Source organism: Equus asinus, chromosome 11 (assembly GCF_041296235.1).
Source record: "Equus asinus isolate D_3611 breed Donkey chromosome 11, EquAss-T2T_v2, whole genome shotgun sequence".
In the NCBI taxonomy this organism is placed as follows: Eukaryota; Metazoa; Chordata; class Mammalia; order Perissodactyla; family Equidae; genus Equus; species Equus asinus.
This window is the reverse complement of record NC_091800.1, coordinates 25,150,674-25,177,544: the sequence shown is the minus strand read 5'-3', so window position 1 is coordinate 25,177,544 and position 26,871 is coordinate 25,150,674. Positions and strand designations below refer to the sequence as shown.

Here is a 26,871-nt window from a genome sequence, read left to right as displayed (position 1 = left end):
TTTTTGAGAGTGAAGATTCTTTAAAAAAGGAAAGAAGATACGAATGGATTAGATTTCCAAATTTTTCTACAGAAGGTTCATTTCCTTTTTTGTTAAAATGTAAATCTCATGTAAACAAAAACTGGTATGAATCTTATGGTAAGTTTACATTTTTAGGGGTGTGGAGATTTCAGCTTGCCTTTTTCTCCTTAGGTTTTGTAAATTTATCACCAAATGAATTTGGTGATAAACTACAGAAATGGTAGTGGCTGAGCAAGCGAAGGCATAGGTTAAAAAAAAAGTAGTCTAACACATGGCAAGAGCAGAAAATGGGAAAGCCGCCTTTTTACGGGCAGGTGTGTTGTTGTTCCAAAGTATAATGGCAATTCTACAACCAAAGCAATCTACTTGCTTAAAGAATTTAAGAGTAATGAGACTAACTTGACAAGAGATGAAACAGTCTATACAATATCATAAAGTACAATGTAAGTAACAGTTACACACTAATGCTGTTCTATCTGCTCACATGAGAGAAAGATGTGCTATCTCCCACAGAATAAATACTTATAAATTATATCACCTTGCTTAGAATTCAGATGAAAACAAGAGAAGTGACTTTATCTTAGACTTAGTCCCTAGTTTACCTTATTTCTGGCATGGAAAAAGACATTCCTTTGAAAGTCCAGAGTGTCTTTACCCTAGTCTTTTAATTTGGTTGAGAAGAGGTAATGTAAGTGGGGACAGGAAAAAAAGGTGGCAACTAAATTTAAAGAGAGGAATCATTCTGGCTATGAGAAGAAGGGTCAAATTAAGCTGCTAGTTGAGGTAACAGCTGCCTCATCCCTAACTGACAATTCACGATTTAGTCACTAAATTGCTAAAGGGATCATAAGAAATTATGACAATATTTCTGTATACATCCTCTGCCATGAGGAAGATAAGAGTAGATAATAGGTCTGGGGAGGGGGAATGCTTTTCTGCTCCCCTTTTTTTAAATATAGATTTACGACAAGTCTTTGTGGAGAATTTTTTATGGAATATAGGAAAGGGATCTATTTGACATTTTATCCTCAGATATATTGGCAGTTTTCAAACTATCCAAAGCAAATTGGCAGTTGCTTTTTCACTTTGTATACTACAAGCTCCCAAGCAACATCATATTTGCAAACACAGCTATGGATACACTGTTTGCTTTACAGTGGTTACTTGGGAATCTACGTCTCTGTTTTTTCTTATTTTCCCCTCCCCTCCATTTCTTAATCATATATAACTAGTAATATTAATGGTTATAGGTTGATTTACAAGTTCCTAAGTCTGTAACTGATGGTTTGTAGCCTCTAGTTTGAAGCAAGAGAAGAATGAGTAGTCAGGAACTGGTCACTTTGAACGTGGGAGGGAAGATATTCACAACAAGGTTTTCTACCATAAAGCAGTTTCCTGCCTCTCGGTTGACACGAATGTTAGATGGCAGAGACCAAGAATTCAAGATGGTTGGTGGCCAAATTTTTGTGGACAGAGATGGTGTTTTATTTAGTTTCATCTTAGATTTTTTGAGAACTCACCAGCTTTTATTACCCACTGACTTTTCAGACTATCTTAGGCTTCAGCGAGAGGCCCTTTTCTATGAACTTGATCCTCTGGTTGATCTCTTAAATCAAGAACACCTGCTACAGCCAAGACCTGCTCTTGTGGAAGTGCATTTCCTAAGCCGGAACACTCAAGCTTTTTTCAGGGTGTTTGGCTCTTGCAGCAAAACAATTGAGATGCTAACTGGGAGGATTACAGTGTTTATAGAGCAACATTCAGCACCGACCTGGAGTAGTAACTCTTTCCCTCATCAGGTGAACTTACTTCCACTGCCTCCACAAAGACCTTCTTACCATGACCTGGTTTTCCAGTGTGGCTCTGACAGCACTACTGATAACCAAACTGGAGTCAGGTATTTTGTACTTTGAAGAATTTCTTTTCTATACCGGTTCCTGATATTTCCCCTCAAAACTGAAAGTTTCTCATGCCTGAAACTTTTCTTGGAAAAAATGATTAATCAAAATAACGTTCTGGGGTAACCAGTAGAGTTGGGTAGAATGACCAGATAATTATTGTCCTAATTAGGATACTTTTCAGAGAGAAAGAAGGTATTGTTATTGTGTGAGACAATAGGAATAAATCAGACTATACAGGGCAAAGTGGGACTATGGTCATTCAAGTTGTAGGAGGAAAAATCCTATAGATTGTGTTCCATTGCTAATAAGTTTGGCTCAGGAATGAGATGCCTTTTGTCCCCAAGAGATTTTTTCAGTGGCTGGCATATAATAAAGGCTCAATAAGTTTCTCCCGATTTCCTTACACTCTGTATATTTATTCTTTCATTCCTTATGATTTGAATACTGATTTTTCTTTATCCCACTTTATTTTTAAACACCATTAAGGCATATATATCTCATGGCAAATTTGGTATCCTGTTACCTCTTTGGCACACTTAGACAACTCAAAATATTGGGATAGGCTGTCAGTATGTTAAGGATAGTTGCTCCTGAGTCAGTTATTCACTTTCTCCCCCTGTTGTTGTTGGCTGGACCCTCAGGCTGATTTCCACTCTGCTGTCATGGACACATTTTTCCCCCTTAAAAATGTCTTAATGCTGTCCACCATTTTTTTTTTTTTTAACTAACTGTGAAAGCTGGCTTTAATTTTAAGGAAGAAAAAAAAAGTCTGCATATGTTCTTTACTGATAGTATTTAAAATAAAATATGCTTTTTTAGGGTAAAGGTCGATGGACATATTTTGAGATATTAACTTCAGCAGTAGCCATCGGGAACAATCAATGTTTGCCTCTCCCATAAAACACCCCTTGATCTTGCTTACTAATAGGAGAACACTGGGTAGTATGTCAATTCTTAACTTTTTACAATTTATAATTTCCTGCCCTTCCAAAGAGGTTGAAATGTCATCTTGGGAAAAGAGAAGCAGTTTAATTAATAGGCTAACTGTGAAGAAAACCTAAGACTCTATCTCAAACTGTTTTTAAGATATGTCTGTGCACAACTTTCTTTTCATTGGTGGGGCACTAACATAAATAGAAGGGAAATGACCAGTTTTCGTTTTTAATTTGATTGAGATCTTTGGGGATCCCTTTCTAGAAAGTTAGAAACACAAGGAAAAATGATGTCATTGTTTTTTACAATAAACATGCAAAGTAAAAAGATATCCTGGAACTACTAAATGTTCTTTAAAAACTATGCATTTGGAGAAAATAATTGTAATCTTGAAAAACAAGATTAGAAACTCCAAGTTGAGATATTCTTATGTGTACACAATGCCAAGTGGTTCCCCTTTGTTGTTAAGTGTTTGTGTTTTAGAAATAGTACAAAATTTCTTTTCATCTTAATGTGAGAATGGCATTATATTTAAACTTCCAAAACAAAATTCCAAACCAGAAGCTATTTTTAAAATTAACTTTTTTTTTTGCAGCATGAAACAGTATCTTTTCAGTTGTTTGAAGTTCAGAATTTTTCCATCCCATAAATGTTTGTGATTTTTTCCTTTAGTGCCAATTTCAATGTAAAGATAGATAACTTGAATAAAGTGACATTATTGGGATTTCAGGTGAGCGGATGAAAACTCCCATTAAAAGGTTCACCTTACGTATATAACTGCTTACCTAGCAATCATTTTTATTTCTTGCTCACTCTCTGGTCTGAATCTGTCCATTCAGATGTTTTTGAAGGTAGAAAGTAGAGGAGTAAACCTGAATGGTTCCCTAAAATCTGGTGTATCATTCAGCTGTTCAGTATGTTTCTCTAATATGATTTACCCCTCTAAGGCCTTGTTAACCTAGCAGGTTGCTCAGTTACCATCTCTTAAGTTCAGTACTAGAAATACTTGACTTGCATCTTGCAGATGGCCATTCATATGATACCACATTATCAAGCTCAAGTTATGGTCACAGGATTCTAGCGTCTCTTTGGTAGACTTTATTCTATCTGACCTTTCCTTTTTAAACTGGCTCAAAGGGAAAAGTACTGTTGCCTTTTAAGTTTTGATCTTATATTTCTCATTGGTTTTTTTCTCTCCTTGTCTTGTGCCTTGAAATCTTTCATTTCTCAATTTGGCCCCATAGGGAATCAAGTATTTTGGTTCAGTGATTTCTTTGTAAGTGCATTCCACTTTGTTATCACCTACTATATACTATTCCTATCTTAATTTTGTGAGATGTTGTGTAACTTTTTCCCTCTTTGACAAATGTTTCTAGGCTATACAATCAAGATCTAGGGGGCTTGGTTAGGGATTTGGGGGTAGATGGAATAATTTACTAATGTTAAAAATTTGCTGTATCAGAAAAACCATTTTTTGATATGTACTCTGTAGTTTTATAATCTTACATTCTATTATTGTTTTCTTTGCCTAGAATGAGTTTCTAAATGAGAGCTACAATAACTACTCTATTTCAGTCATATTAAAGGGAGGCTAGGGATGTCCCCAAGGCTCTTTATATCCCATAAAACTACAGATAGTTTAGGTTGTTGCCTGGAACTAATTTAAGTTAGCCTTTTCTTCACATCTTATAAACAAATGGTGGGAGGACACAGAGACATAAAATACTTGATGCTAGATAAAGAAGGAGTGATATAGCTATATCTATGTGGACATGTTGTGTTGACATTATTATAGCCAACATATAGCCAATCTGAAAAGTTCAAGTATATTTTTCTTGAATTATGTATATTAAGTTCTATTGAGTTTCCCAGGAAATACAGTCTTGTTGTTTCAACTCCAGAGGTCTTTTAACCCCACAGTCTTCAACAATGGACGGTTATCGAGTAAAAATTGACAATAAAATCTTCTTGACATTTTATATCCGCAAAATTTCATCTGAAAAAAAATGCATTCAACAGGAATAAATCACAAAAGAAAATCTGTAATGTTAGTGCTGATAATGGATGAATAATGGATGATAATGGATGGGGAAAATTGTAAATGTATAAAATGTTTATTAAAATGATTAATCAATTAAATTGATTAAAATCTATTTAGTAAGTTGGAAATAGTTATATAAAAATTAAGCTAATTTAATTGTTTAATCAAATTGTTTGCTCCAGAAAATAATTTCTCAGTGAAAATTCATCATTGTTGGTTATTATTTCTAAGTGGAGAATTAAAATGACTTTGGAGATCACAGCAAGGTCTCTATTTTCAGTACCCTGAAATTACTGATTTTGGTTTATAAATGAAGTCTCAAAAAATTTTGATCAAAAATGGTATGATGTCTTTATTGAGGTTGTAAGTCAAATTTATGTGTTTAGTTTTGCTAGTTATTAAAGGGGTGCTTTATAATTAAACACTTTTTGTCTGTTCTAGGTATGTTTCTATAAAACCTGATAACCGAAAATTGGCCAACGGAACTAATGTCCTCGGCTTACTGATTGACACTTTGTTAATGGAAGGCTTTCATCTGGTCAGCACTAGAACAGTATCTGAAGACAAAACTGAATGCTATAGCTTTGAAAGGATAAAAAGGCCTGAAGCTCTCTCCATGAACAAAACACTGAAACCAGAGACTACCATCACGCCAGAGCAATCTCAGAAAAAGAAATGAGGTTCTCTGTTCTCTTTTAGAGAGGGAGTTCTCTTTTAGAAAGGGAAATTGCCATTTTCTTGTTTGGAAATTCCATATTTAGGGCATATATGTTAGTCAAATAAGTACTCAGCCTAACTTTTTGGCTTTGTCTCCTAAGATACCATCTCTGGGCAACCACACAATGCTTAAGCCACACTAATTGCTTGCTGCTCTCTAAACAACACTGTACACTTGGTGCTTTGGCACATGTTCCTTCTACATTCAGTGCCTCTCTCCTTTTCTCTTTTTCATGAACCTTACACAGCTTTCAAGAATGGGCTTTGGAATCAGACTGCTTGATTTCTAATCCCAACTCAGTCACTCACTAGCTATATGACTAGGGCAAGTCATTTAACCTCTCTGTGCTTCAACTTCTTCATCTGTCAAATGGGGCTAATAAATATATCTCCCTTATAGGATATGTGAGGATTAAAGGAGATAATGTCAAGTACTCAATACATTGCCTGGCACATGGAAGGCATTCAGTAACTATTAGTGATGATGATGATATGGAGGAGGAGGAGAGGGAGGGAGGGGTTGGGAGGGGAAGGGGGAAGAGGAAGAGATGGTGGTGGCCCACTTTCAATTGCACTTCCTCTGTGAAGCCTTGTTTTCTTCCTTTCCCAGTCATATTAGTCAGACCTTTCCTCTGTATAGACCTCTATGCCTTCATAAAAACAAATTTTTCTCATTTCAATGTGAGCTTGACCCACTCATCAGTTTGAACACTAGTATGTGTAAAGCACTGGGCTAAACACTTGGTGAGAGGAATAATACCTTTGTTACTAATTAGCAGCCACATTTGATGAAAAGCTTTTGAATAACCTCTCCTAATACTTGAAATACACATATACTTTGACTTAGTGATTTTTTTTGTAGGAATTCCTCTTATATTTGTGTCATTTTAAACATTAGGATAAACATCTAGAAGAGTAATCATTAAGTCAAAGAGCACCAAATATTTTGCACATAGGAGGGTTAAAAACTATTGAGTGGAAGCAGTTGAACATCATTTTAAAAAGTACAATTAATTCAAAAACATCTGTTAAACATTTGTTGGACACTATACTAAGTTTTCAGGATTAAAAAATGAATAAGATAAAAATCTTTACTCTCAAGGAGCTCACATTCAAGTGAGAAAGTACCTCATCATAAGAGCAAAAGATTAGAAATAAAGTTCATCAATAGGGAATGGGTAAATTATGGTTCATACAATGAAATACTATGCAGTCCTTAAAAAGAATGAGAAAGCAGTTTATAAACTGATAAGGATTGTGAAATATTTATAAGTGAAAAAAAGCAAGGTGTAGAACAATGTATAAAGTAGAAAAAATATATTTCCACTTCATATATATAGTTTCCATTTGTAGAAAAAATATATATACTCATTTTCTTACATATGCATAGAATTTTCAGCAAAGATACACGTCACCTTTGGAGAGGGAACTGAGTGAATGGGGTTTAGGTGTGGGAGAAGACTGACTTTTCACCGGATCATGTAGAAGTATTATCTATTAAAAAAGACAAAAAAAAAAAGAAAGGGAAGCAGCAGCTATACCTGAAAGATGTGTGTGTCACCGTTAGAGGGATTGTTAAGGTATAGTATGGCCTATTATCACACACTGACATAAATTTTACTCTACCACCCTTTTTGTGAAAGAAAGCTGTAAAGAAACACCATTCCAGAAATTTCCACTAATTATTTACAGATTCGTGTACTAGGTTGTAGGGAAGAAAGATTTTTAAAAATTTTTCCAACAGTACCTCAAAGGTTATGTAGAATGTAAAAGTGCAAAATGCTTCAAGATTAGTAGTGTTAACGTTAGCAACTGAAAATAAGGACCCAAATAAGAAAAAAAGCCCTATGAATAGGCACCATCTTCTCTTTTCTTGCAGAAAAGCCAACTTAGTTGTTTTAGTGTGTCATCTTAGTTTTGGGGATCAAAACACTTTTTGGTCTGGTTCCTTTGCTACCATTATATTCTAGGGCACAATCTCTTTTTTTCTTAAGTTGGCACCTGAGCTAACAACTGTTACCAATCTTCTTTTTTTTTTCTTCTGCTTTTTCTCCCCAAATCCCCCCAGCACATAGTTGCATATTTTAGTTGCAGGTCCTTCTAGTTGTGGCATGCGGGACGCCGCCTCAGTGTGGCCTGATGTGCAGTGCCATGTCTGCGCCCAGGATCCGAACCGGTGAAACCCTGGGCTGCCAAAGTGGAGCATGCGAACTTAACCACTCTGCCATGGGGCAGGCCCACGCTATTTCTCTTGAGCTAAGTTTTTGGCTTGTATGTGATTTAATTAGTTGGGTATAGTTGGCATGGTTATATATGTAACACTGCTTAATTCTTTTTTTAAAAAAAGGTTTTTTTTAAGATTGGCACCTGAGCTTACATCTGTTGCCAATCTTCTTTTTTCTTCTTCTTCTCCCCAAAGCCCCCTAGTACACAGTTGTATATGCTAGTTGTAGGTCCTTCTAGTTGTGCTATGTGGGCCACCACCTCAGCATGGCCTGATGAGCGGTGCCATGTCCGTGCCCAGGATTGGAACCATTGAAATCCTGGGCTGCCGAAGCAGAGTGTGCAAATTTAACTAGTCAGCCATGGGGCTGGCTACAATGCTGTTTAATTCTGTATAATGCTGTGCTGATAAGATTATTAAAAATTGATAACTGGTTAAAAAAATACTGAAATAAAAAATACTGGAACTACAGCTTGGCAAGGAATAAGACTGGAAATGTTTAAACTGCTAATAAATGTGTTCTTAGTCATTCAGATTTGCAGGAAACTAGTTTGATGAGAAATAAAATGTTATTTTTATTTATTTATTTATTGGTGAGGAAGATTGTCCCTGAGCTAACATCTGTGCCAGTCTTCCTCTATTTTGTAATGTGGGACACTGCCACAGCATGGCTGATGAGCAGTGCATAGGTCCACACCCAGGATCTGAACCCGCAAACCCCAGGCCGCTGAAGCAGAGTGCATGAATCCAACCACCATGCCACTGGGCCAGCCCCATAAAATGTTATTTTTTAATTTTTTTTTTTTTTGAGGAAGATTAGCCCTGAGCTAACATCTGCCAATCCTCCTCTTTTTGCTAAGGAAGACTGGCCTGAGCTAACATCCATGCCCATCTTCCTCTACTTTAAATGTGGGATGCCTACCACAGCATGCCTTGCCAAGCAGTGCCATGTCTGCACCTGGGATCCAAACTGGCAAACCCCAGGCCACCGAAGCGGAACGTGCGCACTTAACCACTGTGCCACTGGGCTGGCCCCTAAAATGTTATTTTTAATGTGCTATTAGAAACATATTACCTGTGGAAACATATAATATACATAACATTCATTCATTCATTCAATAAATATTTATTGACACCTACTGTGTGCCAAATATTATTCTAGACATTGGAGATACTGCAAGGAACAAAACAATACAATATCTTCCCTTCTAGAGCTTACTACAAATACAATTTATAATATTGACAATGGGTTTAACTTAAAATAACTTAAGCCTTTTATTAAACAGTTTCTCATAAGTCATGAGTTCACAATGCAGAGGTTTTTAGAAGGAGACAATTACCACAATTAAAAAATATATTATTCATTAGGGACAGTATACATTCAGAATGGATTGAGTTTCTTATTTTAGTAAATATTTTAGGGATTATCTCATCTGGAGACACACCTGTCAAGATCATCTCAGCCTCTTGTGTTCACTCCAAAATAGAGTAGGATACTGAAACTGGGATATCAAGACATGCAAAAAATTGAATCCTGTTTTAGAAAGGGAGGCAGGCAACGTAGTTTGAAGAAAACAGGGATAGCTTAGATGCACCACAGGCAAATTAAAAACTCTTGCCTGCTTAGAATGAAAAGACTCTAACATTGGGGCCGGCCCCCCATGGCCGAGTGGTTAAGTTCATGCACTCTGCTTCGGCAGCCCAGGGTTTCGCCAGTTTGGATCCCAGGCGCGAGCATGGCACCGCTCATCAGGCCATGCTGAGGCGGTGTCCCACATGCTGCAACTGGAAGGATCCACAACTAAAATATACAACTATGTACTGAGGGGATTTGGGGAGAAAAAGCAGAAAAAAAAAAGATTCTAACATTTTCATATGGGCACCACTTAAAACTCTTAACTTCTTGACTGAACTGATTTGTCAATTTTATTTTAAATTATAAGAAAATAATGGCAGAACCTTGTCTTAGCCAATTATGCCAGAAACTTTGTTCTATCAAATCATATACACCTATCAATCCATCTCATATACATGAATCATCACAATGACATTTAAGGTTTGTCCATTTTAACGGTACCATCAATAGTTGGGCCTCTCCTATTCTCCCACTTCTGTTTTGTTTGATTCAGCTTCTTTCCATCACCCACAATTTCATTTCTGATAAGGTACTAAAGATTTCAGCTTATTTTTGAACTTCAATAATTTATAAGTGATTGGAAGTTCTCCCTACAAAGACTTTCTGAAAAGGAGCTCTAGTGTTGAATTTTACTCTTGAATTTAATATACAAGTCATAATTACAAAGAGTTCTTAGATTATGGTAAAGTTGGAAATCAGTTGGGCTGCTTTCAAAATATATCTGAAATCAGGAGCCAAAGTAATATAAAAAGGTCAAGGGAAAGCAGCTTGATAAATATATGGTTTAGGGAATCATAAGCAGTTTCTAATTTGTCTTGTATACTGTTTATATCTGACAAACTTCAGCTTTATAAGTTTTTGTATTCCTTCTCTACATAAATAATAGAAATGGTCACATCACTAGAGACCTTGCTGGGACAATAAGAGACCTGCTAAGAGCACTCTAAATCTCCTATATTTGAGTTATTTTTCCTCTATGCTGGGGAAGTTGACTCTGTAACAGCAAGTTTAACAATGTAGAAGCTACTAAGAGGAAATTTCTTAAAAGAAATTTAGGAAATTTTATTACCTTCCTGGAGCCAAAGAACCCATAGAAGAGAACAACATGACATCAAACTTAGTGTTTTAAATAAAAGTTCAAGAAATAAAGAGATGAGATGAAAATATATTACTGAAAATACTCAGATTTCTGGAATATCAATGACCTAGTAAAAACCGTAATTACCAGCTCTGCCACAGAACTACACCTCAAGAATTATTAGGCCTTCTATTGGACCTCTTAGAGAGGAAAAGTTATGTAAAAATTTCACCAAAAAACTCATCATCTCATAATTATTAAGCTTAGAAAATACTTTAATATTTACCTAAACTATGAGATAGATCCAACCATAGAAATCTTTTAATGGATAAAAAGCTAACACCTTACATGGTGAATGGGAAATGAGTATTAAGCATGGCACAGAATAAAAAAGCAACAACATGCAGCAAAGTAAATAGGACTTGCTCCCCAAACTAAAATGTGCCTAAGACTTGTCTAACCATACAGAACTTTTAGGTAGACAGCATTCTGCACCTTCAGATTTCACAAGTCAAATCCAGAAATCATCGTTTTATTTATTTTTATTTATTTTTTTTGAGGAAGATTAGACCTGAGCTAACATCTGCTGCCAATCCTCCTCTTTTTGCTAAGGAAGACTGGCTCTGAGCTAACATCTGTGCCCATTTTCCTCTACTTTATATCTGGGACGGCTGCCACAGCATGGCTTACCAAGCAGTGCCATGTCCGCACCCGGGATCCAAACTGGCAAACCCCGGGCCGCCAAAGCGGAATGTGCGAACTTAACTGCTGTGCCACCGGGCCAGCCCGAAATCATTGTTTTAAAGTGGCTTTTTACTCTATCAGTTGAGTAAAATACACCAAATATCAAGGATTTCTATTTCATGTTACTTTCCCTCATTTCACACTCTGGTAAGAATTTGAATTTCTTTGGTTTCCCAAGTTGGAAGCCACATAGGAGAGGTTTGGCTTACTCTTCTTGTAATTAGAGACCCCAAGAAAGTCTAGCTGTAATGTGCGAGGTTCCATGAGTTTCTTTTAAGATGGGGACTGGGATTGTGCTATATACTGGTCTTTATGGTCCCCCACAATGCTGGACATCTGACATCCTCAAGTGAACTGAAAAATTTGGAACACTATAGTCTTAGTGAACAGGAACTTGGAAAAATAAGAATTATAATAGATTCAAAGATGGATGAAGATACTTTATATAAAAAGAGTCTGAAAAAGTTGATTCAAATTAAAGACTACAGAGAAAAACATAGTATTTTTCTATTAGTTTACTTGAGAAATCACGCACAAAAACATGAAAATATAGGTGTATATAGAAATACTAACTAGTTGAAATTTACACAAAATTATACATTTAGTCAGAGTAAAATAGCTCAGCCAAAATTGAAATATACACAATTTGCTAATAAAAATGCAATGATACAAGAGTGCTTAGTAATTAAAGAAACATTAAGGGAATACAAGTTTAGAATGAATGTTACACTACTATAATTGATATTAAGTCTTAACTTACCTCCATAATGTAGGAGTCATGAAAAGACAGTAGAAGTCAGCAGATCAGGCATGTAAGTCAGATGTAACTAGGATGCAAATACAGAAAAAAATGTTCCTACTTCTGGATAATCTGACTTGAAGTCATAGGTTTACTGAACTTGGATTGATCAAATGGTTCAAGGATTGAGGTACATGATCTAAAAGATCCTGGTATGGTCCAGAAGACATATTAGCAAGTTTTTTAAAGGCTATATTGGAAATGCAGATTAACATTTTAAGTTTCCTTACATATCATTAAAATAGAACATATTAAAATCAAGTGAAGATGTAGAGTAATATAGTATTTATTTCTAATGATGGGTAGCTATTTTTCATGGTAAGTAATAACCTAGGTAAACACAGCAAGATACTTTGACTTTCTAAATAGAAATCCTATAAAACAAAGTTTAGCTCCTAGAAAACCAAAATACTTGCTTTCAATTAATTAAAAATTTTTTTTGCTTTGGTCACTTTTTAAACTTCTGGCTATACAATATAAGCAGTATCGAATTCCTATCTGATTTTTTTGGCTAACACTTTTTTTTGGGAGCAAGCCCGATTTAGGGTGAGATTGAGAAAAAGTTCAGATCTCTTAGAACCTTCATTTCCTCTTAGCTGTGTTTCTCCATCAAAAACAATATTCAAATAAGGAATCTCAATTATCTAAACCTATTTTTGGCCATCTTCCGGAATTTCTTGTTATATCTGCTTTGAAATGCTACAGTTGCACTCATGGAAAACTTGTCTTCCTGGTTTTCAAATTTATGTTTATTATTACAGCTCTTCAGCCAGAATGCCAGGTCTTTGTGCTGTACTGTTTCTTGAAACTGGAGACCAGCAAATTTCCACAATTCAATTACTTGCCTTTCCATTTGAGAAATTAAAGCCATGTCAATTTTATAAAGTTTTAACTGACCGAATTATTTGGACTTTAAGTTCTCAATTTCATTCCCTCAATCTAATACTGGGGAATATCTTTGTTTTATTAATAGAAACGAAGGTAAGGTTCAAGAATATTAATACATTTTAGTAACTGATGTTCATAACATATAAATGTAGGGATTTTCTTACAGGCACAAGCTTTGATATGACACTATAAGGGAAAAAGGGAGAGTTTTAATTCAACTTTGGAAATGTTTATTTAAGATTACAAACCTAATCAAATAATTTATTTACATAAATGTATGTGTTTATATATTTCTTTTTAAAAGAAGGGGATCTATTGTCCTTAATAAACAGCTTCAGTTAGCTTTTAACTTGTCTACCTTTATCAGCTTTATGTAGATAACTGACAAATTTACCTTTCCAGCCTGACTTTGACATTGAATCCCAGTTCCGTATATTCAGTGACCTTTAATCAAAGTATTTTGAATGGAATGCCTGGATATCATCTTAAATTCAATATTACAAAAATGGGATTCAACATCTTTCCTTCTCAAACTAGCTTCTCTTAACCGTCTCCTTTCTTTCAGTGATACACCATTGTCTTCCAGTAGAGAAAATGTATTTTTGACATCTGCCTTTATCCAACTTATCATGAAGTTCTACAATTTTTCTTTGAAATATCTTAAAATTATTCTTTTATCTCCATTCTCATTGCCACTCTTCTGTTCAGGTTTTCTTCACTCACAGATTACTACAATGGTACGTGCCCAGTTTCCTTGCCACCAGACTTTACGTCTTAGAATTTTTCTATATATAGTATTGCTAGATTTAATTTCCAAAAATTCCAATACTTTGTCAACTTCCATTATTTTGTTTCAAGAGGCTATGATGCCTCCCTACTCCTTGCTATATCAAGACTAAAGTCTTCTAATTAGTTTTCCAGGAAAAGGTCCAATAACTTAGTTCTAACCTAGTTATTCAAATTCATCTAACCTTTGCCTCAGGTCTTAAGGCAAAGTCCCAAGTTATTTTTTGGGGAATACTGCATTCTATTTTGGCCTAAATTCTCCCACAAACAGGAAAGTCCACTAGTTCACAACTCAGGGCATCTTAATTTACAAGCACACAGGCCACAAATTACAAAATGAAGACTTTTTTTTATTGAGTCAGCAGAGACAACTGTCTAGTGCCCCTGTAATTACCCAAAATTACTTACAGTTTTGTGCTGAGGGGATCATCTCATGTGGCATTTATTGCCCTTTACTATAGAGTGAGCTGTTGTCAGGCACTCTGCTCTGTATAATGTCTGTTTTCTGCTTCCAGTCTCAGTCTTTCCTCCATGTGTTCTAGGTACCCATGGTATAATCAGTTCTCACCTTTTTGGGGGTGGGGGGCGGTGGTGGTGTCAAAATATATGCCTAGAAAACAGGTCATAAAGCATGTTAATATAGAGGGGCAACTGCTTTGCCATAAGAACCATTATTTAATTGCTGGGTGAATTCCTGACTTTTGGCTAAATGTTAAGTATAAAAAATATGTCAACCACTCTCAAAGCCAAATCCAACCCAACAGCAACAACAGCTTTTTCAAAAAATAAATTTATATGTAGGTTCTGGAAATCAGACATAAATGTCCTATAGATTTTATATAAAAGCTCTAAGGGTATACAAAAATCCTAAATCACATTATAAATATGACTTAAGTGTCCTGGCAGAAAACAAATGCTATGTTTATTTGATCCCCAATTTTCTTTGTCTTCTTAGATTTCTGAAAGTTTTTTTGGTGTGACTTGGATAGTCTCTTATAAAACTGTCCAAACAAAGTTTACAAGAAAACCTATTTTAATCAATAAGGTGGATCCAGAAGGTAGAGGGATCCAGACTTTAAGAGAGTCACTTTAAAGAACTGCAGCAGACACTGAATACATTTGTTTTTGTGATTATGGTAATGGTGTTTCTTGAAAAGTATTTTTTAATGTAAGGACTTTTCATTCTACTATCATCTGCCATCTCCTCAGAGACACACAAAGGCCAACAGAAAACAGTTAAACTATACTTTGTCGGAAAGCTTTAGATTATCAATTAGATCGCTAATGGCCCTGGAAAAGGGCTATCAAAATTTCACAGGCCTTCCAACTATTTACCCCCACACATGGGTTTCTGGCTTTGATTAAAAATTCTAAAAAAGGACACTTTAAGGGAGCTGGGATTTGAGGCGTGAATGTTAATAGGTAGCATAGAATGGGAGGAGCCCTGATAAGTGAAGTAGTAAAAGGTAGAGAACTCCTAAATTCCCAGGAAAGAGCCTGGGCATTCTGTATTTACCTAGCTGGTATTCAGTTTTCCCAAAATATTTTAATTTATCATAAAGTTATTACTGCTGATTTCAGGAATCAACTGCCATTTATCAAGCACCCACTATGTCAGGCTTGCACAGTATACAATAAAGAATAATAAGATAGACCCTGCCCATAAGGCAGGATATATTAATTTTTCTAAGTCAGGTATAGGAGAACAAAAGAGAGAAATGGTATTACTGGCTAAGGAAGTAAAGTGAACTGGGGAAATTTCATGCAGAGGGTAGAGAGCCTAAGCAGATTTGGACAGTTGAAGATGAGGGAAAGGACATTCTAGGAGCAAATAACTTGAGCTAAGGCTTCGATGCAAATTAGTAAAAGGTTTGGAAAAGGAGTATTTCTATTTGGCTTAACAATAGTACTGTGGTATTAATTCACAATCATTCCCATAGTGGTAAAGTTAATCTTACCTAGGGCAAAAAGTATCTTTGATAGTGGGATTTTGACTTTGCAACCCTTTCCTCTCAAGATTTCTCACTTGATTTGCTGAATTAAAAGTCAAACACCCTAATGTTTAGAGTAAACTTGTCTAATTTAAGCCTAGATTTCTTTCCATATTTCTTACAAATTGTTTTTTTTCTTCAAATCATTACACTTTGGCTCTTGAAAGGATGCCGACAATTCGAATACTCTTGTATTCTTCAATTAGAAATTAGGGCACCTTATGCAAAGGAAGGAAAACAATCTCAAACATGGTTACGCTCATTTCCCTACCTATGCCCCAGTACTAACCTCTGCTTTAGTGTATATACTTTACTCCTTTCTACTTGATCATGCCTTGGTTCATGTTCACTTGAGAGTATCCAATTCCTTCATTTCACTTAATTAATCTTATCCATTCTTTAAGCCCAGCTCATCCTCCACCTCCTTTAAGAAGTCTTCTCTGATGAGTCTAAGTCCACATTTCCTTTGCGCTTCTATTGCACTTCAAGTCAGCAAGGTAGACTTTATACTCCACTATTCTGTAGTTGTTTCTTGTATATTAGTATAGTATTTCCATCTAGGCTAAAAATTCTTAGCTGACAGGGACCATCATTGTTAGACTATAGTGCAGTACTGGGCATAGAATAGGCCCTTAATAATAAAAGATTGGGGCTGGCCCTATGGCTGAGTGGTTGTATGCTCCACTTCAGCTGCCCAGGGTTTTGCTGGTTCGGATCCTGGGTGCAGACTTAGCACCGCTCATCAGGCCATGCTGAAGAGGCGTCCCACAGAGCACAACCAGAGGCACTCACAACTAGAATATACAACTATGTACTGGGGGGCTTTGGGGAGAAGCAGCAGAAGAAAAAAAAAGAAGACTGGCAACAGATGTTAGTTCAGGTGCCAATCTTTAAAAAGAAAAAAAAAAAGATTATCTCACTTGAAAAACGCAAACATAAAACTTTTAAGGCATTTTAAAGTATATTTTGATAACTATTTTTGATGAAATGAAATTATATTCACTCTCATTTACAGAATTTAAAAGCTCAAATTATCACCACCTCAGATTTTCACACTATTCACAAATAGATTTGCATATGAATAAAACTGTCCTACTCTACCATATGTACATAACATAACCATTATCAAAACCAGGAGCCATTCTTGATAATCCAGTCCCTTCTGATCCAATTTCTGGCACTAGGAGAGATTTTCAAGTACATGGCCTTGCTTACAAACAACAGATTATAACGGAAAGTTTTGCAATTCGAATCCTTTAGAGTGTGTATTTTTCAAGTGTGTTGTCAAATCATGAATACAATATAATTTTGTTCAGTTTGAAATAAAGTGAAATTTTGCTTAAAGGAAACTGGAATTCTTCAAATTGCTAACCTGAATTAGTCTCGTGCACTCTACTTCCAGAAAAAAGAAGTCAATCTTAGGAAAAATAGTACTCAAGACACCCTCTGGATTACATGGCTTAAAACACACTGAACACAATTCTTAAAACTTCTATACATATTATTACATAGTACTTTATTGCATAATCCTTCATGACTTGATGAGATCCTTACTCATAAAACTTAATATTCAGCGTACTCTAAGACAAGAAAAAGTGAAATATAATTTTTAATGTTTTAGAAAATATTCAAAGAAGGTTTGAGATTATTGTAAACTTTAGTTCACTAAATCATCTAGTACACTATATTGTCCCATTAATTCAATTAAGTGCTTTATCTGATAAAACTTTAAAAATTTATTTCTCAGTATTTTTCATTTATAGTGAGTGCCTTTCCTTCTCCAAGTTCCAGTGGGGGTTGTTTTTCTTTTTGTTGACTGTGTCTCATACAGTCAAGGTGCAGGTCTGACAAAGGGTAGGAGAAACAAATCTAAATTTTTTTCTATAATGGCAAAGGTAAACATATAATTTCCAGAATTCTAAGGTGATATTAGGTTTCCACATAAATCTACAAGATTATTTAACTTTTTTCCTTTGCTCCTATGAGTAAATATTTCAGTGTACAGCATTATTCACAAAAGGGATGTATTCGAGGCTGACTCTGTTTTAGGATTATAAAAATTGGGGACAAGACAGAGCCAAGTTCAACCTCTTACCTATAAAACTGAAGCTTGGAGAGAGACAGCAACTTGCTTAAGTTCACACAACTAAGTAGTAGCAGAGCTAATTTTTAAGTATTTGAATATGACCACACTTAACCTCTCTGGGATAGGAGCAGTTTAATCTTCTGTTTACATTGTCATTCCTCTGGCAAAGTAACCAAGCTACCTAAACACTTCTCTAGCATAATATTCACAAATATGAATTTTATTATATTGCATTATAACCTTTTGTTCTGCTTCATTTCACGGTCTTCTAAACCAGAGAGAAACTTCAGCTTCTCTTACATGTTCAATTGTTATCTTAAGATGCATCTTGATGACATCAAAGAGACTAGTATCAGAGGCAAGTGTCTCCGAACAAAGTGACTTGTTGGCTGAATGAATAGCTGTACACACATTACTGAATGAGAATGAAGTGATGGAGGTTTCATTGTCTGAGAGTTTTAAATTGTCCTCAATTTTAAAATTGAGGACAGGGGCCAGCCCCGTGGCTGAGTGGTTGAGTTCGCATGCTCTGCTTCAGTGGCCCAGGGTTTCACCAGCTCGGATCCCGGGCGTGGACATGGCACCACTCATCAAGTCATGCTGAGGCGGCATCCCACATAGCACAGCCATAAGGACCTACAACTGGAATATACAACTATGTACTGGGGGGCTTTGGGGAGAAGATGAAAAAAAGATTGGGAACAGATGTTAGCTCAGGTGCCAATCTTTAAAAAAAAGACAACAATAAAAAATAACTTACAGATTCTCATGTCTCAAATTAATCTAGTGGACATTTTCAATTCTAATTTATATTACTTACTTGATTTTCCATATTATCCTTAATTCTTATATGAATTCTTGAATGAATCTTAATTCCTTGTTATTTTTTTTTAAAGATTGGCCCTGAGCTAACATTTATCGCCGATGTTCCCCTTTTTTTTTCCTTCTCCAAGAAACAGAACCATAGTCTAAAAAGAATTACTTAATCTAAAAAATTCACTTTATTATTTCTATGAGAACTTTCATCTTTTCACCTTTGAGAAATTAAATATGAAAATATTGAACATTAAAAGTAAACACTTTGAAAACAGGTTCTAAAATTATAAATTTAAGAGAATTCTAAAAATTCTAACTTACCTTTCAAAACTCCAATGTTAACTGAATCAGATTTATTAATTCAATATTAATTTAAATGTTTATTGGATATCTACTATGTGTCAGATATGTTTTCAGTTTAATTTTAAGATTGTCCTTATATGTGTAAGGAAATTATGTCACTTGAAGTAACATATTGGATACCACAAATTGTAAAATTATACATTCTACACATAAGTTATAATCATGAAAATTTAAACAGCACAACTTCATATAAAAAGATTACCATATTAAGACAGGAAATGAAACAAGATGAAAAGTAACCTTAGCTAACAAAAAGGAATTTCTAACCACTTTAGCCCACTCCATGGCTAATAATTAGGCAGGCCTGAATTGAAGATGACGTTATAAGATTATTTCATCATTCTCATGCCTCCTTTCACAGGTCTCTGGACAAATTCTATTAAGCAATTATCTCCCTAAAGCTAACTAAGTGTTGGTACTGTGCCATGTGTTGTATTTGGAATTATGACTTCAAAATTGTATTCTAGTGCAACAATATCTTAGGCTTTTTCCTTGTCTAAAAACGAGGAGGGTAAAAAGTATTATCTGGCAGTAAGCAGTTAATTTTAGAAAACCTCTTAAAAATAAAAATAATTTCAGAGTAGCAGACATATCAGGTAAATTATCAAGGAATACATTTGTTAACTATAAAACACCCAAATATTTTACTGACAGGTAGGTCATGCCTAGTTTGGGAAGAATTAACTACGACGAGCAACAGAGGCCACCATGTGAAATTGATCCAAGAGGCTATATACAGCAAGCAGGATATCAAGGCTAGTGCTTCAGGTAATTTGGGAATATACTTGGGTCTCCCAAACAAAAGTAGAGCCCAGAAGCCAGATAATTTCCCAATGCAGGGCAAAGCATCTGAACACCATGGTTTTAGGCAGGCAGGATTCAGAGGTTGGGTAATGTGGGTTCAGGCAGGCAGACAGAGTTCAGAGTCTGGGAGAGTAGAAAGAAAAGAACACAAATACAGTGCTAGGAAAAGGGGTCACACCCTATGAACTCAGTAGGAAAGATGCAAGGGAAAACTATTCTTGATGAGTTAGAAAGACAGAGGTAGTTACAAATAGCTATTCTGGTTGGATTCTTACATACAAGCTAGTATAAATTCATCAGCCCAAGCAAGGTTGACTTGGCTTTTAAAGCTGTCTTAAGCAATCAACTGTAGGGTCAATCAGCTGGATGATGAAGTGGAAAAAACAGCAATTAAATAATATTAATACTTTTTAAAAGTACTTAATACTTGTAAAAATCCTGAATCTTGAGATGGTAGCAAAGCTAACTGGAATTGCTGACCTCCATGGTGCTTTCCTGTAACATCTCAGAAAAAAACATCTGGGAATCCTTTCAGTCTGCTAGAGACAATTTTTCTTAAGACTTACATTAGATATATTGTCAAAATTTCTCGTCTCTGTTAGTGAGGAGATAAACTATGCTCTGTGAAATTCTTTATTCCTTTACCAGTTCATCTTCATGAGAAGTAAAGAGCCCTTACAAAGACTTATTTTACATATGAAACTTTATTTAACCTGGCAAGTACTATTTCATGTTCCTCATTTCTCTTTCCTTCTGACCCTTCAATGGAATTGTGATATTGTTGATCTACAAATAGATTTGACCTAATTGAGCCTGGGAGAATTCCACTAAAAAGTAAGGTCTAATTTCTGGGTGACCAGTGAGTTGTTTTGAGCAGTCATAATAATATTGGTATCAATGTATTCTACAATAAGGAAGGGAACTAACATATTACTGAGTGCTATGTGAGGTCCTTAGCTCTAGTTACTACATTAGTCACCAAATGAGCTGAGTTAAGATACAGTCTCAAGCCTACTAGGCTTACAGACCAGTAGTAAAGAAATAAGGAAGAAAATAATCACAACGTGATGTTAACATAAGCAATAATGTAACTATTATAAGGGAGATTGTAAAGAAAAGGGAGTTATTAATTTTCTGTTTGTGTACAGAGGGGTTGGAGGAGGTTGCCATTCTGAGGTAATACCTGAGAATCTCTCTGAAGGCTGAGTAAGAATTTGCTATACTGCCTGAAATTGCTCTGAGACACAAGGAAGTTAATGATTAAGGCTTGCCAGAAGTCTAATTCTTTAAACTGACATTAAATACTAAGAGAATCATATGTCTGATAGCTTAGGGATAATTTCCAAAGTAAGTTTACAATTTAGATGATAGTTTGTCTGCAGTCTTCTGGTTAGAAACGGTATATTTTTTCAGATTTTGATGAGCTTCCAAAGAGAGACAGTATGCTTAAGTGAGATGACAATGTTGTTTGATGCTTTAATGCCTTAAAAACAATACAACCAATCATGACCTATAGATTGTGTAGATGTACCCCGGACAGTTAGATGGGGCAGTTTTCTTATGGGAGGACTATGCTATCATATTAAGGGATGACTGAGTTCACATATCTGCATGTATATCCATGGACCACACATACACACAGGACACGGACACATAAACACCTCATGTTCAGTGTTATGAAACACACTTCTAAGAGCATGCCTCCTTGCAGTGGGACAGTAGTACCATCATGGAATATTTGAGATAATTTATGCTTGGTATAGTACTTTCACATACATACCTATAAGACATTATTTGGAAGGCATCACTATCATTTTGAGCATTTTAGGGCTTAACGTTTGTTAATTTTGTCTCCTCTACGTCTCCCTGGCTATAGATATAATTCCTCAGAGCATGAGCTCTGCAATCAAACCACCTGAGCTTGAATCTGGACTCCTCCACTTCTAGTATGTGACATAGGGCATGATATTTTCCTGTGACTCAGTTTCCTTACCTATAACATGGGGATAATGAGGTATCTCCCTTATAGGGTGGTTATGAGAATTAAACAGGTTATTAAATGCAAAAGCTTCTGGTAAAGGATAAACATTAATGTGTTAGCAGTTATTATTTCTATCACTAATAGCAGTGCCTAAAGCTCGAGTGCTTTCTATATGCACTTAAAAAAATCAAGAACCCTATGGGGTAGATGTTAAAATGTTTTGATTTGATTGATTTGGGTCATTTTCACTAAAATAACCACTCAAAATAAACAATGAAAATTTACTGGCCCAATTCCCAAGGGGGCAAATAAACATTAACAAATGTGCCAGGGCTGATATTCATTATTGTATTTACAATTCTCTCATATCAAGAATCTCATATATAATTTGGAAAAGAATCAGAGTAATCTGAAAAGTGCTTTATCTGTAAAAACTAAGAAGCCTGCATTAAAAGATGTCATAAAAATTATCTTCTCAGCCAAGCCATAACATTGTTTAATGAAGTCTCAATGATTTGGGCTCAAAAGACTGGCAAAGATACTACAGAATGATTACTTCCTGCATACTTGATGCCACTATCAACTAGACCCCCTGCCAGTCTCAGAGATAGAGCTTCCTGGGAACACTCCATTTAATAAATGAGTACCTACTATGTACCTGGTAAAATGAGATAAGCTCCAGCTGAAGCTGAATTTCCTTACATTTAATGACAGAACGAGAATTCTAAGAGTGTTAATTCTAAGCCCAAGCTATTAATATCCAAGCAGTCTAGAATGTAAAAATCAAAGAATGCACCACTGACACTATAACTCAACCCTCCTCAAATCAAAACTGTATGACATAGAATTTCTGCAGAATCAATTCCTTCCCGTTTATCCAAATTCTTCAACTTTATTCTCTTTTGAAGTCTTGCGAGGAAAACGAAAATTTAGTAATCCAGTTCTACACTGGATTTGTCCAACATCATTCAAAAAGCAATCCATCTTTGGGGGCTGGCCCCGTGGCTGAGTGGTTCAAGTTCCGTTTGCTACACTTCAGTGGCCCTGGGTTTGCAGGTTCATATCTCAGGTACAGACCTACTCCACTCATCACCCATGCTGTGGAGGCATTCCATATACAATGTAGAGGAAGACTGGCACAGATGTTAGCTCAGGGCTAATCTTCCTCTAGCGAAAAGAAAAGAGGATTGGCATCAGATGTTAGCTTAGGGCAAAACTTTCTCAAAAAAAAAAAAAAAGGAATCCTTCAGAACAAATGCCAAATTATAAAGGCTTTCAGCATTTAAAAATTATGTTCCAACCCCAGTATTTAATGAAAATGTTAACAGTGAGAATGAGTTAACATTTTCATTATTTCATGGTTCTCAGGCAAGTGACATGTGCTTCTGGAAACCCTGATCTTGAACTTCTTACAGTACCTTCCCTAGATACTGTCAATTCTGTTAAAACAATGAGCATGTCTGGTAAAAACTGTCCTAAAACAAAAGAAAAAAATCCAGAAGTTTTCCAAAATTTCCTTTAGTCAAAAATTGTCCTGTTAGCATAAATACCCTTACATTTTAAAGGCAAGGATTTGTTCAAGCTGATGTATTGATTTTCTTCATTTCAAATGATGTCTTTAAATCTTATTTTTCCCCCATATTTCATCACCTTTGAGGTCCTTGGTAAAGCAGTCCATTTCCATAATGCACACATCCAGATTTAGTAGAAAGCCCTTGCTTGTGTTAAGAGTTTATATTTGCATCCCTGAAACTCAATCTCCCCAGTTTTGCCTCTAGTGCAAGAGAATAAGTAAACCTCAAGACTGTTGTCTTTTCTCTTTCAAGCAAGCTTCTTAATAACTTCAGCCACTTCTTATGACATTTGAACACCTCATATTTTTTTCAGTTCTCTGAATGTCCTCTAGTTGGTTCACATCCATACTCTACATGTGGCCTGACGTGAGCCCTACACACCAAGACTTGCAATCAACAATGGCTGGGGCTGGGGGGGGCCGGCTCCATGGCCGAGTGGTTAAGCTCGCATGCTCTGCTGCGGCGGCCCAGGGTTCGGATCCTGGGCACGGACATGGCACTGCTTGACAGGCCACGTTGAGGTGGTGTCCCACATCCCACAACTAGAAGGGCCTGCAACTAAGATATACAACTATATACTGGGGGGTTTGGGGAGATAAAGCAGAAAAAAGAAAAAAAAAAAAGATTGGCAATAGTTGTTAGCTCAGGTGCCAATCTTTAAAAACAAAAAACAAAAAACAATGGTTTGGGGAGAACAACTTTATTAGCATACAGCAATAGGTTAACCTGAGTAAATGAATTTTCTTGCTAGTTTTGGAATTTGTTGAACCTTTACCTAAAGCTCCAACTTACACTATCCAATTTGGCTATCCAGAAACCAAGACCATCTGGTATTGTTGAAAATAAGGAAGAGTACGTTGAAGGATTTTTTTTTTTTTGGAATTTGCTTCTTTTTTTTTTTTTAAAGATTTTATTTTTTCCTTTTTCTCCCCAAAGCCCCCGGGTACATAGTTGTATATTCTTCGTTGTGGGTCCTTCTAGTTGTGGCATGTGGGACGCTGCCTCAGCGTGGTTTGATGAGCAGTGCCATGTCTGCGCCCAGGATTCGAACCAACAAAACACTGGGCCGCCTGCAGCGTAGCGCGCGAGCTTAACCACTTGGCCACGAGGCCAGCCCCTGGAATTTACTTCTTAATGAACATAGGAAGTATTGTAAAATCATCACAAATTTTTCCTCAAGAGTTTTACTATGAAAAACTTTCTAGAAAGAATAAGGCATCAATTTTTAAAGCTCCAAATTCCTTGAGTTTTAGAGGTAAACATATCTAATAATCACTAACTAAAAAAACGGTATGATAGCTTAACTATTATGGACCTGAGGCTTTTACTTTTGGGTATTTTTCCTGTTTCTTCAAAGGATGCAATACTAACTAAAATGCTGACAAAAGTCGCGTAAGAGATGGTCTGTCTGAAATCTGTACCATGGGCCTGTTTTGGTGATAAACACCCCTCCCCTCAGATAGATTCAGATTTTCAGTGTCCTAAATAATAGTTTCTTTATTCTATCAACCTAGTTGTTTTCAGATTCTAAACCTTTCTAAATTAAACTACTACTGTTCTTAGAGTTTTAGTTAAATTATAAAATATTAGCATGCGAGAAAAATAGGTTAAGATCCACCATTTTTGCTTATATTCTAATTGAGTCACTGTAACAGACAGGTCATACATTATCAATTTATATATTTGTGTCATGTTTACATTTTGATAACCATAGCCATGTTTGAACTGAAATGTCCATAACTACTAGTAAACGTTTCTTGAATATGAAATGTGAGTTCCACAGTTTTAGAACACCTCAGCTTTTTGATAAGTTTGACGTGATTACTGCAGTACAAAAGAAGAAACAAACTCATAATTAAATAACATACCGGTTGGTCTTAGACATCTCTCTTTGAACAAATCTTGAGCAGTATATACATATTTCAGTAGTTGTTTTTCTTACTCTCCTGCTTAAAATCCTTCAGTGAACTCCCTCACCTCAGGCTTCTCACACTATAGAAAGGTACCCTTGGGGATGACATGCAGATGCGGTAGAGAAAGCCACAAGGTAAAGATTCATCTTCTCGTATGCTCAAATTTACTAAAATGTCTTGAGACAAAAAAATTAAAAATTTTAGGTGTTTTACAGTAAAATATTAAGGAGCAAATTATAAAATTAGTGGTACTCTTGGTATATTTTAGATAAATGTAAAGAAAAAGTTTCTTAGCCAGAAGCATATCCCCTCTCTTCTCTAGAGGGAGATGCTCTTTCCAGTCCTTGGCATAGTTATAAATTGGATTAAGAAATAAATTTGCTAATCCAATTATGCAACTAGAAAGGAATAATATAAAGCTAATAATAGTGGTTGTCATTGGATGTTAAAAATGTGATTTTTAAATAGAATTTTTTTGTCTTTTCTGAGGTTTCTATGCCTATATATTACTTGTATGCTATGAAAAGTTAAACTTTTTAAACAGAAAACCCCTTAATTTTTAGATCTGAAAGCCAGTTTCGTTGTGCTATTAAATATTTATAACTATAAACCAGATTTGCTTTTCTTTACATAGCTTATTAATATAATTTTAAAATTAAAATAGATTATCTACTCCGTTTCTTTTTGCTTAGGAAGACTTGTCCTGAGCTAACATCTGTTGCCAATCTTCCTCTTTTTGCTTGAGGAAGATTTGCCCTGAGCTAACATCTGTACTAATCTTCCTCTATCTTGTATGTGGGTCACCGCCACAGCAAGGCCACTGACAAGTGGTGTAGGTCTGTGCCTGGGAACCAGGCCTAGGCCACCGAAGCGGAGCATGCCAAACTTAACCACTAGGCCACATGGGCCAGCCCCTAACCACTCCTTTTCTTATACTTACCTTTTGAGGTTCTGGGGGCTGGAAGAGTGGTCAAATGACAGCAAAACCTCTCAACAGAATTCAAGAAGTGATTCTTGAATTCCTTTTCAACACGCCTTTGATAACACAGAGTAGACAGCTTCCCTAAAACTGACTTTAAAATGATCTGATTTTTGAAATTATCTGTACAAGTCTTCCCATGATAGTTAATTCTTTGTTGTCTCTTCTAAAGTTCCTGAACTTAGCAGGATTTACATTTACAAATTTTCAAAGAGGGTGAGATTGTGGTGGTAAGACTGCTTCAAATAATTGTTTTTATTTTTCAAGGATTTCTTTCTTTTTCAAAAAACAAACTTTCCCTTCACAGAAATCCTATATACTTATTCATAATCAAGGAAAAAAGATCTACTTCCTCACCCTAAGATTTATCTCACACACATAGTAAATCAGTACTAACAGTTTAACAAAGGTATTCTTCTAATGAATCTGTTCACCCTAAGATTTATCTCACACACATAGTAAATCAGTACTAACAGTTTAACAAAGGTATTCTTCTAATGAATCTGTTCGTGTTATTTGGTAACCTTTTTTCACTTAATCATGAACAACTTTCTAGCTCATTAAATATTCCTTAGATTATTTTAAAAGCTTTCCAC

The 26,871-nt window shown here is 35.7% G+C and overlaps 1 protein-coding gene and 1 long non-coding RNA gene across 13 annotated transcripts in view; one reads left to right on the top strand and one right to left on the bottom strand.

Moving 5' to 3' along the window:
- LOC106837716 (uncharacterized) overlaps positions 1 to 26,871 on the bottom strand; it is a 115,327-nt gene that overhangs the window by 13,204 nt on the left and 75,252 nt on the right. For 3 of the 12 annotated variants that reach the window (XR_006532338.2, XR_006532340.2, XR_001399700.3), the window contains 3 exons: positions 14,177 to 14,378; positions 12,056 to 12,122; positions 4,683 to 4,851 (listed from right to left, as the gene is read on the bottom strand). This is a non-coding gene — a long non-coding RNA (uncharacterized lncRNA). Of the gene's footprint in view, positions 1 to 4,682; positions 4,852 to 6,914; positions 7,108 to 12,055; positions 12,123 to 14,176; positions 14,379 to 26,871 lie in introns of those variants that run through there. The other 9 variants (XR_011506911.1, XR_011506913.1, XR_011506912.1 and 6 more) reach the window with 5 other exon arrangements.
- KCNRG (potassium channel regulator) lies at positions 12 to 6,285 on the top strand. Its single transcript, XM_014851418.3, has 2 exons — positions 12 to 1,918; positions 5,338 to 6,285. Exons 1-2 carry the CDS (start codon positions 1,338 to 1,340, stop codon positions 5,573 to 5,575), a joined length of 819 nt encoding a protein of 272 aa, XP_014706904.1. The 5' UTR covers positions 12 to 1,337; the 3' UTR covers positions 5,576 to 6,285.

Coding starts and splice junctions, on each gene's coding strand:
- KCNRG (XM_014851418.3), top strand. CDS start 1,338: ATGAGTAGTCAGGAACTGGTCACTTTGAACGTGGGAGGGAAGATATTC. Junction 1,919..5,337: donor GATAACCAAACTGGAGTCAG/GTATTTTGTACT, acceptor TGTCTGTTCTAG/GTATGTTTCTATAAAACCTG.